This window comes from Tarenaya hassleriana, unplaced genomic scaffold (assembly GCF_000463585.1).
Source record: "Tarenaya hassleriana unplaced genomic scaffold, ASM46358v1 Cleome10, whole genome shotgun sequence".
Classification (NCBI taxonomy): domain Eukaryota; kingdom Viridiplantae; phylum Streptophyta; class Magnoliopsida; order Brassicales; family Cleomaceae; genus Tarenaya; species Tarenaya hassleriana.
Window position 1 is genome coordinate 17,501 of NW_010960188.1, and position 15,479 is coordinate 32,979.

At 38.8% G+C, this 15,479-nt stretch overlaps 2 protein-coding genes across 6 annotated transcripts in view; both read right to left on the reverse strand.

The window, feature by feature from the left end:
• LOC104826205 (probable LRR receptor-like serine/threonine-protein kinase At1g56140) overlaps nucleotides 1-6,374 on the reverse strand; it is a 7,362-nt gene extending 988 nt beyond the window's left edge. Inside the window, exons 1-23 of one of the 3 annotated variants that reach the window (XM_010558809.2) lie at nucleotides 6,165-6,373; nucleotides 5,717-5,903; nucleotides 5,193-5,267; nucleotides 4,904-4,975; nucleotides 4,744-4,815; nucleotides 4,567-4,638; nucleotides 4,271-4,342; nucleotides 4,077-4,148; nucleotides 3,848-3,919; nucleotides 3,660-3,731; nucleotides 3,483-3,554; nucleotides 3,191-3,262; nucleotides 3,037-3,102; nucleotides 2,623-2,688; nucleotides 2,401-2,445; nucleotides 2,208-2,269; nucleotides 1,684-2,060; nucleotides 1,228-1,426; nucleotides 1,001-1,159; nucleotides 766-884; nucleotides 490-700; nucleotides 178-409; nucleotides 1-58 (exon numbers count right to left, since the gene is read on the reverse strand). The exon at nucleotides 1-58 is cut by the window's left edge and continues 93 nt beyond it. In XM_010558809.2, coding sequence (XP_010557111.1) covers nucleotides 1-58; nucleotides 178-409; nucleotides 490-700; nucleotides 766-884; nucleotides 1,001-1,159; nucleotides 1,228-1,426; nucleotides 1,684-2,060; nucleotides 2,208-2,269; nucleotides 2,401-2,445; nucleotides 2,623-2,688; nucleotides 3,037-3,102; nucleotides 3,191-3,262; nucleotides 3,483-3,554; nucleotides 3,660-3,731; nucleotides 3,848-3,919; nucleotides 4,077-4,148; nucleotides 4,271-4,342; nucleotides 4,567-4,638; nucleotides 4,744-4,815; nucleotides 4,904-4,975; nucleotides 5,193-5,267; nucleotides 5,717-5,903; nucleotides 6,165-6,294 — 2,634 coding nt within the window. In that variant the 5' untranslated portion in view covers nucleotides 6,295-6,373. Of the gene's footprint in view, nucleotides 59-177; nucleotides 410-489; nucleotides 701-765; nucleotides 885-1,000; nucleotides 1,160-1,227; nucleotides 1,427-1,683; nucleotides 2,270-2,400; nucleotides 2,446-2,622; nucleotides 2,689-3,036; nucleotides 3,103-3,190; nucleotides 3,263-3,482; nucleotides 3,555-3,659; nucleotides 3,732-3,847; nucleotides 3,920-4,076; nucleotides 4,149-4,270; nucleotides 4,343-4,566; nucleotides 4,639-4,743; nucleotides 4,816-4,903; nucleotides 4,976-5,192; nucleotides 5,268-5,716; nucleotides 5,904-6,164 lie in introns of all 3 variants that reach the window. The other 2 variants (XM_010558801.2, XM_010558818.2) reach the window with 2 other exon arrangements.
• Nucleotides 6,375-7,317: 943 nt separating this feature from the next.
• LOC104826224 (probable LRR receptor-like serine/threonine-protein kinase At1g56140) lies at nucleotides 7,318-14,312 on the reverse strand. Of its 3 annotated transcripts, XM_010558831.2 has the most exons (24): nucleotides 14,050-14,309; nucleotides 13,473-13,659; nucleotides 13,081-13,152; nucleotides 12,780-12,851; nucleotides 12,616-12,687; nucleotides 12,446-12,517; nucleotides 12,152-12,223; nucleotides 11,946-12,017; nucleotides 11,721-11,792; nucleotides 11,572-11,643; nucleotides 11,383-11,454; nucleotides 11,136-11,207; nucleotides 10,984-11,049; nucleotides 10,695-10,760; nucleotides 10,472-10,516; nucleotides 10,226-10,287; nucleotides 9,732-10,108; nucleotides 9,314-9,512; nucleotides 9,085-9,243; nucleotides 8,837-8,955; nucleotides 8,523-8,733; nucleotides 8,195-8,426; nucleotides 7,943-8,093; nucleotides 7,318-7,857 (listed from the first exon to the last, which is right to left on the reverse strand). In XM_010558831.2, exons 1-24 carry the CDS (start codon nucleotides 14,186-14,188, stop codon nucleotides 7,543-7,545), a joined length of 3,048 nt encoding a protein of 1,015 aa, XP_010557133.1. In that variant the 5' UTR covers nucleotides 14,189-14,309; the 3' UTR covers nucleotides 7,318-7,542. The 3 variants fall into 3 exon arrangements, with proteins under 3 accessions (XP_010557133.1, XP_010557130.1, XP_010557141.1); XM_010558828.2 differs by having other exon boundaries at nucleotides 8,195-8,733; nucleotides 14,050-14,312; XM_010558839.2 differs by lacking the exon at nucleotides 10,472-10,516.
• Nucleotides 14,313-15,479: the final 1,167 nt, after the last annotated feature.

The following is a 15,479-nucleotide window of genomic DNA, read 5'->3' on the forward strand; positions in this document are numbered from 1 at the left end:
CACATCGGTTTTCTCTGTGAGGTGTCCACGCATTGCATACTCTGGTGCAAGATATCCACTGCATTGGAATAACACCAGTTAAGTGAATATATATGAAAATACTGTTGCAAAACCGAAGGTAGATCAAACACTAAATGGCGTTTTTTTTGTGGGAGGAGGGGGGGGGCTGTTTCTTACATCGTCCCTGCAACTCGGGTGCTCATGTGAGTTTTCTTATCATCGTATAGCTTAGCTAGCCCAAAATCAGAAATTTTTGGGACCAGATTCGAGTCAAGCAAAATATTGCTGGCCTTCACATCCCTATGTACTATACGAAGCCTTGACTCCTCATGAAGATATGCAAGACCTCTGGCTATTCCCAAGCATATCTCGAAACGGGTAGACCAATCAAGATGTAAAGTCTTCTCTCCTGCAACACGTGAGGGATGAAGGGGCTGTTCTTACCCATGTGCAGAAATGGTGATAGATCAATAATGTTTCTGTGTATACCAAATAGTGCTTGATCGAGACTTTTGTTTGGTAGGTACTCATATACGAGCAAACGATGATCTCCCTCGAAGCAGCATCCATACAATTTTACCAGATTGCGGTGCTGAACTTCAGATGTTGTAGCAATTTCTGCAATAAACTGGCCCTTTCCTTGCCGAGATGCAACAGACAGCTGTTTCACGGCTATCTCACTTCCATCGTCGAGTTTTCCCTGTTGAATTTGTTTTCAGATCAAGAAACAGAGATTGGATAGCCTTTTGGTACGATGGGTCTTACCTTATACACTGCCCCGAATCCTCCCTCTCCGAGCTTGTTTGAGGGATCAAAATCTTGAGTGGCACTTCTGAGTTCCGAATAACTAAAGGTATAAGGCTTTATGTCCATACCAAGTAGCTCTGCGAGAAAATGTAGGTTGTGGAAATGAACCAATTTAAAAAACTTGTTTAGGTTTAGATTTTAACCACATTCATGAAATGATTCAAGGGTGTGTTATGTTATCTGCTGTACATACCTTCGTCGTCTGTGTACCGCTTTCTTCTCCTCCGGATGATGAAGATGAGTGCAATCACCAAGATGATGGCAACTCCTAATCCAACAACAACACCAACAATAGTTCCAGTTCTGTTCTTGTCCTCTGAAAGCGGTCTATTATTCACAGTAGGTATGAAATCTGCACAAGAAAATATTAGTAGAGAGACAAATATTGAACATTAGGAAAAGTGTAAGTCATTGAGTTACCTGGCGATGCACTGATAGCTGAGACTAGAGGCCCATAAGTTCCTTGAAGAGGAATGCAACATGTCCCTTTTCCGGCCCAGAAAAGATGGATTTCAAGGTAATTCTCTGATACGTTTGATTTATATGATCTCTGAACTGCTCGGATAATAGAACCATTAGCTGTTCTACGGATATCAAAATCTTTTTCAACAAGTCTTCCCTGGGAAAAGAGAACATGAAATTTGAAACCAAAAGCGAGATAGAGAATCTTGTCAAGAGTCTTGTCCGATACAACTCCAGCAGACTAGATATAATGGTATTACAGAGACGTTTCTAGATTATGAGATTTATCATTTATCTAAGATATACTTAATGTTCATTTGAAGGGCAAGGCTACGAGATTATAATTACTTCGAAGTTAATAAGAAGTTACAACTTGTAAGAATATTGAAAGCAGCTAAATAAAGTAGAACAAACCTGGACATATATGTCAAAAAGTCGTCTTCCGAGTCCTCTCCAAGTATTAGGACTTTGCATTTGTATTTCAGCAAACTGAAGAGTAATAGTATAGCCTCCATTTTCCAACCCAAGTCCATAATACCTTAGCGAAGATGGAGAAAGTCTTGCTGTCTGAAAAAGCTCTGAGTCCAAAGTGTTGACGAATTGTGCTTGTGAAGAAGCAACGTATAGATTACTGTTACTACCAGTGAACCGTCCTATATTGCTGGCTGCCCATCTCTGCGTATTACTGACAACAAATGAAGATGGTCCAAGTGCCTCATCCTCTTTCTCATACAAAGCCTCACTTGCAGACCTGATCTGTGGGCCTCCGCAGTTGATTGAAAAGTTAAAATCTGGATGAAAGTAAAAGTTGAAGAAACTCAAACAATCATTATTGGTTTGGATATGCACATTAACATTTTCCATGTGTTTGCCCATAGTCTTATTATGAGAATGTAACCCTATGATACGTTTCAATAAATGTCCTTCATTGAACTTACAGATTCCTTTGCCTCGATTGCAAGGGAAGCTCTTCTGGAGGCAGTTTAGTCCTGGCAGAAACCTTTAAACAAGAAGGAATATAATGAAAGTCATGATCTGGGGTTTATACTTGAATCCTTGTATCATCTTAAAAGGATAAAAGAAAAATGCCGATGGATAAATACCAACATAAACATGGAACCATCAAATTACCTGTTGCTAGACTCATCCAATGTAAAGTTGTTGGCGACGAGGTTACTACAGAACAACACATAGATTTCTTTTTAAGTACCATGAAAAGTAGTTTCAGCAAATAATAAAGATACATTATGAAGAACATACAATTTCACGCTAGGGTACGGAAAACCCCAACTAAACACTTATAAATAGAAGTTTGCCACAAGTTGCAAAAGCCCATGATGTCTGCTTACTTACAGTTGCAAGTTTTGTAGGCTGATCCAAGAAGGAAGTATCCCAGATAAATCATTGTATGACACATCTCTGCAAGTACAAGGTACAAAGTAACAGTAATTAAGATAGAGACAGACTGCTCTAAATTTGGCAAGTCTCGATGCCACACAAAGTGAACCATATTAAATTTGGACAATAATTCAGCAAAATGGTGTTCACAACTCGAGTTCGTATTTAAAGGATATGCTTGAGCTCGAATTATTCTAAGATATACTTTCCCATGATACATACCGTCTTGTCATTTTACATACTATTTAACCATGTAGTTATTTTCATATACATCTCTCTCTCTCACACAATATATATATATGTATGTATGTATATATATGCACACATAAACATGTAGAAAACACAATATGCAGAGATTTTGTTACTTACATATTGCTCAGAGACTGACTCTTTTGATTGGGTAAGGACCCCGTCAGTCTGTTATTTCCAAGAAACCTACAAATGAACGTGAAAATCGTAGATTTTCAACTATATCCAAGTAATTGGACATAGAAACACAGAATAGCGGAAAATATAATCTTACAAGTGAGTAAGACTACTTAAGTTGAAAACAGAAGACGGAATTGGTCCGGTTAGGTTGTTGAAACTCAAATCCCTGGAGAACAGATACACAATTTGTATGGTAATGTGTTAAACCAATTCTTTCCTGGAATGGAAGATGATAAATAGTCAACTAAGTATGTGGTACTTGTAATAGTTTATGCTTTGGTTTTTTATCTGAGAGGTGTTTACATATGTTATCATTCCTTTAACAGAGAAGAGCCTCACAACAGCTTTTTGGAGCATGTTAGGGAACTGATACAGCAATAACTTACAGTTGTTGCAAATTCAAGTATTCTCCAACAGTGGGAGGAATCATTCCGGTGAGATCGTTGTTCCTTAATACTCTGCAAAACAATTCATCAATAAATGCTAAAAGGAAGACAAGAATCGCAAGAATTTGGTACTTTGATCATGAATTGAGACATGAGATCAAAGGAAGTTGCCCTTACAATACACTTAGAGATTTCATGTCCCTGATGAATTCAAGAGAAGAACTGCTATTGGATATTTCACCTAATCTCCTGCAATGAGATTTCCCACGATAGTACCAAGACCCACAACATGCACAATCACAAAAGAACAGAAAAGAGGACAAGAAGTAGACATAGACAGATAGTAGCACAAATAGAACACTTACAATTCTGTCAAAGAAGTTAAGTTGGCAAACGAGGATGGTATTGGACCACTCAGACCAGTGCCAAAAATTCTCCTGTAGTGAAAGATGTAAGATTTGAATACGGCATATAAATGTATACAAGAATTTTCCATTAATTTTTCTCACATGATGAACCTGTGGCTACAAAATTTAGAAACAGAACAACAAAAGATGACCAATTAAAGAGCACTACAAAATCAACTTTTCTTACAACACAATAAGCTTGGTCCAATTTCCTATGAAGTCTGGTACCGGACCTGTAAGTTCCATATCTGTGATCCAACTGTACAATTTTTTTTAGAAAATAAGTGACCCAAATCGTACATAGAATGTGGATTAACAAATCGATTTCAAAGAAACCCAAAGAAGAAATATATGCATGAAATATATGAATGCATATCTTACGCTTCTTCCAGCTCCACAAGATTTGCAAATGATGTAGGAATTTCGCCACTAAGTCCAGAGCTCCCAATGTAACTGCCACAAATATTAGTCACAATCTAGTTATGTCAAGGGAGCAGTTAAGTTGATGGACAGCTAAACCATTCATGAAAGATTATTTAGGAAACAAGATTATGGCGAAGGAGTTTCAACTCATACAATATTGAATGTCACATTTGCTATTATGGAGCTATATACAAAAGGCATGAATAAATAGATTTTACATGAAACATGGGCAAGAAAGTAATAATTAGACTTACATTTTCTGAAGCCTCCTACAATTCCCGATCTCAGCTGGCAGTGAACCAGAGAAATTATTTGAGCTCAGACTACTGCAAAAAGAGAGCTCTATAAGTGAACAATCAAATTCCTCCAGAAACCTCTTAAACAGTTTTTCAAGTTGACCATGCTACATAGTCAAGGAAGGATTGACTTACAGAGATCTTAAATCAGTGAGCAGTCCGATTTCTTTAGGAACCGGTCCCGTTAATCCATTGATCCCAAAAGTCCTACGTGGTAAGAGTTAAAAGTTTGTTACACCAAATGCTAAGACACGCACAAATCAGTGGTTAGAATAGAATGGTTCCATTTCCTTACAGCCACTGCATACGAGTCAGATTTCCAATTGCAGGAGACAGAGGACCTGTCAAGAAATTTTGAGCTAGATTCCTAAAGAAGGTAAACAAAGAAAGGAAAATGAGAACTGAAAGTGTTATATGTGATAGCATGTATACGCTGGATGTACTTAAATCTCAATAATTCAAGTTAAGTAGGCGTGCACTCATGTGGAGAATAAAGTATACGTTCTCGTGTGCTCATTTATGTGTGGTCAACTGTTAACAAAATTCCCTTCTAAGCTACTGGATTAACAAAGAAGAAATCATACAGATTTGTTAAGTAAACCAAAGTCCAGAGCTGGTCAGGTATTGGTCCTAAAACATGCTCCATGGCATAAACCTTCCTGTCACACGATACAAATAAATCAAGGAGAATGAGAAGAGGGATCCAAGCTTGACATTCATGTCACTCGGCTGAACCGAATCATAGATAACACATTCACTTATAGCAGCCTACTTATCTTGATTTTCCAAATTTTCCTAGGCAAAAGTTGCAAACTTTATATGTAATGGAGACATTGTACTGCCTCTCAGCGATTAGAGTACCAAGAGGAGAAAGAACCCATATCAGCAAATATCGAACGAAACCCATCATTCTTATGAGATAATTTTTTTTATGAAATTTCGGCTCGGCCAAAACCCATATCTCCCCAGCGTAACTATCTCGCATGAAACTGCTCGAATTCTCAAAGAAAACCCATCTTTCCCCAGGATCATTTCCATTCAGACAAAACATTGAACAATTGGGAAACACGCTTTAATGACTACCGAAAGGAAGAGAAGAGACAAATACAGGGCGGTGATGCGGCAGATGGTGGAATTGACGAAGGAGCAGTCGCATTTGATGAGAGGGTTGTAGGCTCTGTCGTCGATGGTGACGCTGTCGTCGACAGCTATGCCGCTGCAGACTTCGCCGCTGATGTTCCATTCCCTAGTCGCCCTTACATTCCACGCAGTGAATATCGCGTTCAACACCCGCGCTGCGTTCAAAAAATCACGTTTATATAGATACGAAAATTCCCATTTCACCCCTGTTCCTGATTTGGCGAATGGTAAAATCAAAATACAAAATTGTTTTATTTTAGGTTAAGATAAATTACTTGGCAAACTGCACTTAACTGATGATACAACGAATTAGCTTATTGTGTTCTCGATTCGAATGAAATGTAAGCGACGAGATACAAACTGATCAGAGAACAGAACTTGTTTTGAAAAAAAAAAGAGAGAGGAAAGAACAAAACCTTCAGTGGGATCGGTAGTGGGCCTAGTGGCTCGGGTTCCGTTCTGGGCTCGAACCACCAGAACCGAACTGGACAGAGACACAAACCAAACAGCCATGACCACACACATAAATCGCCATAACCTCTGCATCGTCCTCGACGACCAAACAGGACGGAGATGGTGATACAACCACCGAATGGAACAAGGTCTCCTTGACTTGTGTTTTTTATCCTATTGTTTTGGCCCACGTTATGTTTACAAGTAATTATTAGAACTTTTGGATCGACGCATATTGCAATGTTAGACCAAGGTAGAATAGGGGATCATCCAGCGAACACGAATGTCAGAGTCACGCGCCGTGACTTTGACTTTGGACAATGAGGGCGTTATGATCACGCGCCTCAGAAGAGAGTGAGGCTCTGCACCTTTGGCTTTTGTTTTCGAAGCTTTCAACACTGGCGGCTACATGTAGGAACAATTATTATAATTTTTTTTGTTGAACCAAAAATATCCTCAAGTGGATAAAGTGATAAAAAAAATTTGAGATCGTTATGAATTTCAATGATTTTAATGGCCCTTGACCATGAAATTTGACATTTGATTTGGGACAAATTGATTAAGTGTGACGGGGTTTATACACATTTAAAAATGAAAGGATGGCAACGTTAATAATAAAAAGAAATTAATGGTCAGACAAAGTTGATCTGCCTTTACAGCGATTAGGAAAATAGTAGAAATACCAACTAAAATCTAAAATATATATTCCAGCCACCCATATTGTTTGGGCAAAAATTCTAATATATATATATATATACACACCAACACCAACTGCCCATCATGTGCGGATAAAAATATTCGAGGTGGAGGTGGTGGTGGTGGTGTGTGTATATATGTAACAATGGGGGTATTGTTATTAAAGGTGAAAAGTAGACATCATTGACTTAGGACAACGTAAAGAAAAAAAAAAGACAAGGCCAATTAAACCCCATATGAGTTATAAAAAAAATGAACACATATCAAACTAAAGAGGCCCAAGTCCTCAGTCTTGTATCCAAATGGGAATGCCTCTCCACAGTTATTTTAAAACATGGGCTATTGCATCTGAATAGTAGGCGTTAAGGCCGTTTGTGTGTGTATATAGCGAGAGAGCGTTTTGGAGCAATATCCAATGGCAAAGGCAAGCATCTTACTTTTTCGAAAGTTTAATTGAACGCATAACCAGCGAACAGACATACCGATGACCAAGGAGCTCGAAGCTCGAAGTCATACATGCTTAGGTTACCTTGCAACATTGCCACAAAAACAAAAACCAAAAAAAAAACAGCCCCACCATTCATACATTTATTCATTGTAGCCAAGCCGATCAAAATATATGCACACAACAAATTGAGCTGAACTTTAAACTTTTTCTTCCGGCTTAGTAGGAGTGACAGGCAATGCCCAGCTTCCCACAGAACATCCAGTTGTGCTGCTGCTCTCCATATTCTCAAACATTGTAGCGTTCAAATAGTCTGGTTTGGAATTCACAGCACTAACCTTGACATCTCCGGACAACATGGCCACCACTCTTGACATTGTTGGTCTTAAGGCATGAGATGTCTGAGTGCACAGCAGAGCTACTCCTATCACTCGTTCCACCTCTTCTTCCTCCCATTCTTTTAGTCTTCTATCGACTATCTCCCCTGCACTCTTCCTTTCGTGTAGGTTCCATGCCTGCCCCAAGATAAAACCCTACATTCTTTATTTGTGTCCATGAATGAATAGCAAGCATATTCATCATTCATATTCAAGTGCATACCCATTCCAGAAGATATTTCCTTTCATCATCTATTTCCCCACAGAAGTTGGGCCTTCCACTTACAATTTCTAGAGCCACAACTCCAAATGCAAACACATCCGTTTTCTCTGTTAGGTGCCCAAGCATCACATACTCTGGTGACAGATATCCACTGCATTGTAACATCAACAACAGTAGAGTTAAAAAAATTCAACACCAGTATTGCAAAAGACCAGTAATAGGTCCTATATTGTGAGATTTTATGGTATTTACATCGTCCCTGCAACTTTGGTACTTAAATGTGTCTTCTTATCATCGTATAGTTTCGCCAACCCAAAATCAGAAATTTTTGGGACCAAATTTGAGTCAAGCAGAATATTGCTGGCTTTCACATCTCTATGCACTATACGCGGCCTCGACTCTTCATGCAGATAAGCTAACCCTCTGGCTACTCCCAAGCATATCTCAAAACGGGTTGCCCAATCAAGATATAAAGTTTTCTCCCCTGCAACATCCAACAAGCCAATCACAAGTGCATGATGAGTGTTCTTACTTTTGTGCAGAAAAGGTGACGGTATATCAATGGCGTTTCTATGCATACCAAATAGTACATGATCGAGACTTTTGTTCGGGAGGTACTCATACACGAGCAAACGATGATCTCCCTCGATGCAACATCCATACAGCTTTACAAGGTTGCGATGCTGAACAGTCGATATAGTGCCAATCTCTGCAAAAAATTGGCTCTTGCCTTGCCATGATCCAACTGACAATTGTTTCACGGCTACCTCCCTTCCATCACTGAGTTTCCCCTGCAGCAGGCGATATTCGAATTATAACACAACCAAAATAGAGATTACATAACATATTTTATTTCATTGTGCCATTGTTTCGTCCCCTTTTGTCATGTCTTACCTTATAAACAGACCCAAAACCTCCCTCTCCGAGCTTGTTCGAGGGGTTGAAATCTTGAGTTGCACTTCTGAGTGCCCAATAACTAAAAGTATATGGTCTTATGTCCATTCCAAGTAACACTACAAAAGAAAGAAAGTTGCTGAAAAAGGGACTGGTTTGCAGAAACTTGTTCAAGCTTAGACTTCGATCAGATTGTCAAAATGGTCCAAGGGTAGTTCTTTCTATTTATCTTTTCCAAATGCATCTACCTTCTTCATCTCTGTACTGCTTTCTTCTCCTTCTGATGATGAAGACGAACACAATTGTCAAGAAAATTGCGATTCCAACTCCAACAACAGAACCCACAATGGTGCCAGTTCTGTTATTGTCCTCTGATGGCGTCGTATTACTGACAGTCGGTATGAAATCTGCAAAAGAAGACACTAGCAGTCCCTAAGGACATTCACAATGGAAGAATCATGAGAGTGTTTGTTCTACCTGGTGTTGCAGTGATGGCTGAGACGATTGGCCCATAAGTCCCTTGAGCTGGAATACAACATGTCCCTTTTCCAGCCCAGAAAAGATGGATTTCGAGGTAATTCTCCGATACCTTTGCTTTATATACACTCTGGGCTGCTCGGGTATTAGAACCATTGGCTGTTCTATGTACATCAAAATCCTTTTCAACAAGTCTTCCCTGTAACACAGACATCAGAACCGGAAATTCAAATCAAAAAACAAGAGAGGAAAAAATTGCCCATAGATGCCTAGATTTGTCAAGGATTAGATTCAAGAAACGCTGCATAAAGAAAACTCGATGTCCCATAATTTGAAGGAGCAATAGGATATTGGAGGACAGTTAATAAGAAATAATAACTTGTATGAACATCGAGGAAGATTATGAAGTAGTAGAGACCTGAATATAGATGTCAAAAAATCGCCTTCCAAGACCTCTCCAGGTGTTAGAACCTTGTATCTGAATTTCAGCAAACTGAAGCATCACAGTGTAGCCTCCATTTTCCAGCCCCAACCCATAATACCTTAGAGAGGAAGCAGAGAGTCTGGCTGTCTGAAAAAGCTCTGAATCCAAAGTGTTGGTGAACTGGGCTTGTGAAAAAGCTATGTATTGATTACTGTTACTCCCAGTAAACAGTCCCACATTGCTGGCTGCCCATCTCTGTGTTTTACTAACAAAAAACGAAGTTGGTCCAAGCACCTCATCCTCCCTCTCATACAAAACACCACTTGCAGACCTCATCTGCGGGCCTCCACATTTGATTGAAAAGTTGAAATCTGGACACCAACCAAACCAAGAGCAACTAAAACAAATGGCATTTGCTTCCCTTACAGATAAGCTTTGTTATCTACTAAATGTATAAAAGTTTCAAGATACCATTTGGCTGCACTTACAGATTCCTTTGCCTCTATTGCAGGGGAAGTCCTTTTGGAGGCAGTTCAGTCCCGGCAGAACTCTTTTAACAACAAGAAAAGTTAAAAATAATTGAAAGTTATGATCTTTGGTTTATACTTGTGTCCTTGAATTAAAGCATAGTGACAAGCACAGTTTTTGGTTTAGACTTGTACCTTATTCCAAAAGAAAAGAAAAAGATAAACACATTGGAAGCACGAAAAGAAATAATACAGTATCAAAATCACCTTCTGCTAGAACCTCGTAAGGTGAAGTTGTTGGCTATTAGGTTACTGCATAATAACACGAGGATGATGTGTTTACTATCATATGCTAAGATGTTTCAGCATGAAATTGCATTTAAAAATATCGCCAAGAGATAGAAACTGCACGTGAGTATGGAAAAAGTGAAGCTTCCTAAAATTTTGCAGAAGTCCGCAGAGGGTTAATCCCTAGTATATGCTTACTTACAGTTGCGAGTTGGGTTGGCTAACCCAAGATGGAAGACTTCCTTCTAAATCATTGTACGAGACATCTCTGCAAGTAGAATTTTACAATGGTTAGGGCCTTATGCATATGATTCCACAACTTTGCTCATAACCATCTCAGATATTATTGGCAAGTTTTTCTATGGCACACTGAGTGGACCAGAAAAGGAAACACGCACACATAATTGTGTATATATTCAGATATGTACACAAACACGCATGTAATAAGCATATATAGTTGCAATTTGGTACGAAAACATTCTCTTACGTACATATTGATAAGAGATTGACTCTTCTGATTGGGCAAAGTGCCACTCAACTTGTTGTTTCCGAGAAACCTAAATAAAAACCAACATAATTTTTCTATAATTATCAAAGTAATTGTAGTAATTAAAAGCATGGACGAGAAGAAATATCATCATACAAGTGAGTAAGTTGACTTAAGCTGAAAAGGGAAGCTGGAATCGGCCCTGTTAGGCTGTTGAAGCTCAAATCACTGGAGACAAAAAAAAAACACATGAATCTTCCCTCGGACTTAAGGATGACATAAAAATGTTACACCATTTGAAAAGCTTTCGTTCTGTTTGTGTAGTCTCATTGCTTTGGGAGAGGAGACCAGCAGAACAGATTCTGGATCATATTCTTATAAGTCTATAGACATTTGAACTCACAGTTGCTGCAAAGTCAAGTATTCTCCAATATCAGATGGGATTACGCCTGTGAGATTATTGTTCCTCAATACTCTGCCAGAAATGTCATCAATGTCAAACACACAGTTTAACAGAAGAGAAGAGGACTAAAGTAGTTCAGTAGTTAGTTCATCACGAATTGAGGCACAAGTTTAACAGATGTTGCCTTACAAGACACTTAGAGATTTCATGTTCCTGATGAATTCAAGAGAAGAGTTGCTATTGGATATCTCACCTAGTCTCCTGCATTTTCAAACCACAGTATCAACACCCAGAGTATGTGGAAAAGCACAAAGATAGAAAAACAAAAGAGCACTTACAATTCTGTCAAAGAAGTTAAATTGGCAAATGATGATGGTATTGGACCATTCAAACCACTCCCTAGAATCCTCCTGCAATGAAGCATTTCTCAAATCAAAGTGTGCATTTAAAAGTTAAAAGTATGCACGATCATCAACTACAGAGTATCCACTGTTAAACTGAAAGTCGCTACGGAACCTATAAAACATATTTATTAAAGAGGTAAAAGACTGAAATGTTCTTACAACGTAGTAAGCTTGGTCCAATTCCCTATAAAGTCTGGTAAACGACCCGTAAGCTGGATATCCGTCATCCAACTGACAAGAATGAAAATAAGTCACCCCACCAATACGGAGAAATTGTCTTAAGAATTGCATTTTCAAAACAATAACCAAGAGGATCCCAAAATAATCCAAAATGTGTGTACACATTTCACCAATGTAAATCTTACGCTTCTTCCAGCTCGACAAGGTTAGCAAATGTGGAAGGAATTTCACCGCTAAGTCCCGAACTTGCTAAGTAACTGCATCAATACAAGTCTCGTTGATCTAGGCATGTCTCAGAAGCAATTCAGTAGATAGTAATTTCAATAACTCACAAGACATTAAATTGGGAACAGGCTTGAGATCAAAGAGTTTCAATCTGGATGAAATTTAAAGTAATGGTTGTGGTTTCAAGAGGAATATGAGCGTAAAAAGAGAGAGGAAAAAGGAAACATGGTCAACAAAACAATGCATAGACTTACATTTTCTGTAGCCTTGTACATTGCCCAATCTCGGGTGGTAGAGAGCCAGAGAAATTGTTCATATCAAGAGCACTGCAGAAAGAGAGCTCTGTGAATGAATTCTCAAGATACAAGAGAAATGTCTGAATCAGTTGAGAATTTGATCACATAAGACAGTCAAGAAAACTTACAGAGATCTTAAATCGCTAAGCAGGCCAATTTCTTTAGGAACGGGTCCTGACATGGCATTGGCCCCGAAAGTCCTAAGTGAAAAGGAAGAGCTACACATGAGTAACAGGACACGCCCAAATATGAAAGAGAAACGCCACAGGAGGAAAGATTTCATCTATCTTACAGCCATTGCATGCGAGTCAAATTTCCAATGCCAGGAGACAGGGAACCTGTAAGCCGGTTCTGGAATAGGTTGCTGAAAAGAAAATTGTGGTTATAAGGCATCAGATTTGACAGAATGTACCCATTGGTTGAACTCCAATCACCAAACTTGTTGATCTCATTACTAGCTACCCAGAGCGCTACATGTATATGTATATATATATATATATGTGTGTGTGAACAGGTTATTGTTTATGCGCGTATCAATTGATGACTAAGGTTTCCCTAATCTAGCAAGTGTATCAACAAACAGGAAACCATACAGATTTGAGATGTAAACCAAAGTCCACAGCTCTTCAGGAATTGGTCCAGCAACATCCATCCCACGAACCTTCCTGTTACAGAAAAGAGGCTACCATGGATGACACAAAAGAGCAAGACTGACCCAAACAGGTTTCACTTAGAAATCCTCCGCATTCAATTCGATTCATCAACTCTTAAGCAAAACGTGTAGAATCAAAGTTGCGAAGTTGAGATGCAACAGTCTCGCTTCGGGGACAACGAATACAGGCACCCATTATAGTTTTTATAGATCGTTTTGAAAGCCAATTTGAGGCGAAACCCATCGTTTTCCAGCGTCAGCGGATCTGATGGTCACTTGTAAGCGGTACAAAGCATTGAACAAAAGGAAAAGAGAGAGAGAAGAGAGAAGTACAGAGCGGTGATGCGGCAGAGGGTGGAGTTGAGGAAGGAACAGTCGCATTTGATGAAAGGGTTGAAAGCGGAGATGTCGATGGCGACGCTGTCGTCGACGGCGGCACCGCTGCAGAGTTCGCCGCTGATGTTCCATGCATTGGTAGCCTTTATCTTCCACGCCCCAAATATCGAATTCAACGCCCTCGCTGTTTTCAAGTGCATCCATTCACATCTCAAGGAACTCACATTGCATTTTCATAAAGTCACAACTAACTACAAGAATGCTAATCCAAGAAATATAGTTATATATAGTCGTGCATAACCAAAAAAAAAAGCATAAATCTTTAGCCGTGGAATGACACAGATTATTGTGGGTTTTGATCATCTTGACAATCACCTTCGCCCGCTAACTTTTCCTGGTTATGCACGACTATCTATATATATATGAATAAAAAACTACTTTTCACATCACTACATGTATTAATTAGGGTGGCAATCATTCTCGTTTTTTAAAGGCGTGAGGAAATTGATAGAATCGTAAAAATGGTAGATGATGATTTGGGGAAGCAAAGAGAAAGAAAAAGATAAAGGAAGACCTTCGTCGGGATGAGTAGAGGGTTGGGTTTGGCCCTGGGCTCTGACCACCACCGCCGCCACCACCACCATCCACACACACCATCCTAACCTCTGCATCTTCCACCATGGACACCCTTCCAACCAACTTATCATCGTCATCTTCTTCTTCTTCTTCACTACTCTTTTTTTTTTTTTTGTGTGTGTGTGTGTATGGGAAGAGGGTTTCGACCAACTGGGAAAAACCAACTAAAGTCTATATCTAAGCTGCTACGCACAAAAGACACGACATATTATATGAAATGAATTATGAACTTTAAACTGCAATCATGTTTGCATATAACAAAACGAAAATAAATACTAATCCTCCACCACATGATCTGACGTGCCCAACCTGTGTCCACGCGCCCCTTCATTGACTTCTCATGGCGCGTGTATTCTCCACCAGATTCGTTTAAATCAGTCCGATTCCGGTTTTAATGTTTTGCTGGAAATTTCACCATCGAAAAACGATCCGCGTTTACAATTATATTTTATGATCAAGCAACGGAAATCAATATCAACATTTGACAGACGATGATATCTTTTTTGGAAACTGTAGCACTAAGGATATAACTTCAAAATACGAAACGAAATACAAACTATATCTGTAATGTATAATACTGAGGATTATAAAGACAACCGGCCAGTGGCTTTTGACTAGTCCTTTTGGGAGAGGTCAAAGGTCGCATGTCCACGTGTCTTGAAATTTTCCTCATTTATCCTTCTTTAGTTTTAATTACGTAATTCAACTGCAAGTGTGATACACACTTGAACGTTTTAAATATATTGTGTATATATTAATATTAGACCGTATGCATGCGCGTGTTTATTCTGGCTAACGGTATTTGACTGACCGCGGCGCCTTCTACTCTCATATTCCTATACTTCATAGTACTCGATACATGAAATTTTGAACTTGTAAATTTTTCCAAAGGTGCTATGGTTTTATATCCATATATAATTTGTTTTCAGTTCTTGGGTCTATTTATTTCGTCTATAATATTTCCATCTGACCTATTTTACAATATTATACCTGTAATTTCCTCATTAGTCATATACTCGGGTGTTGTGAGAGTTGGACATACATACATTGCATCTTATCATTACATACGTCACAGAAATTTTCAAACTGTACAGTATCTTTAATTTGTCATATGAACACATTAAAATAAATGCAACTATAATCTTGAATACGCCATAAACCCACAGATATATATATATATGTATATATATATATATATAAATCCTCGAAATCCACTTCCCAGGAGGTCACCCATCCTTCCACTGCTCCAGCTCAAGCACGCTTAACTTTAGAGTTCCAATCGACAACCAACCAACTGATCCAAGTTAAACTTCTGATATATTACTACATTAATACATATACATATACAAATATTTATACTTACAAATA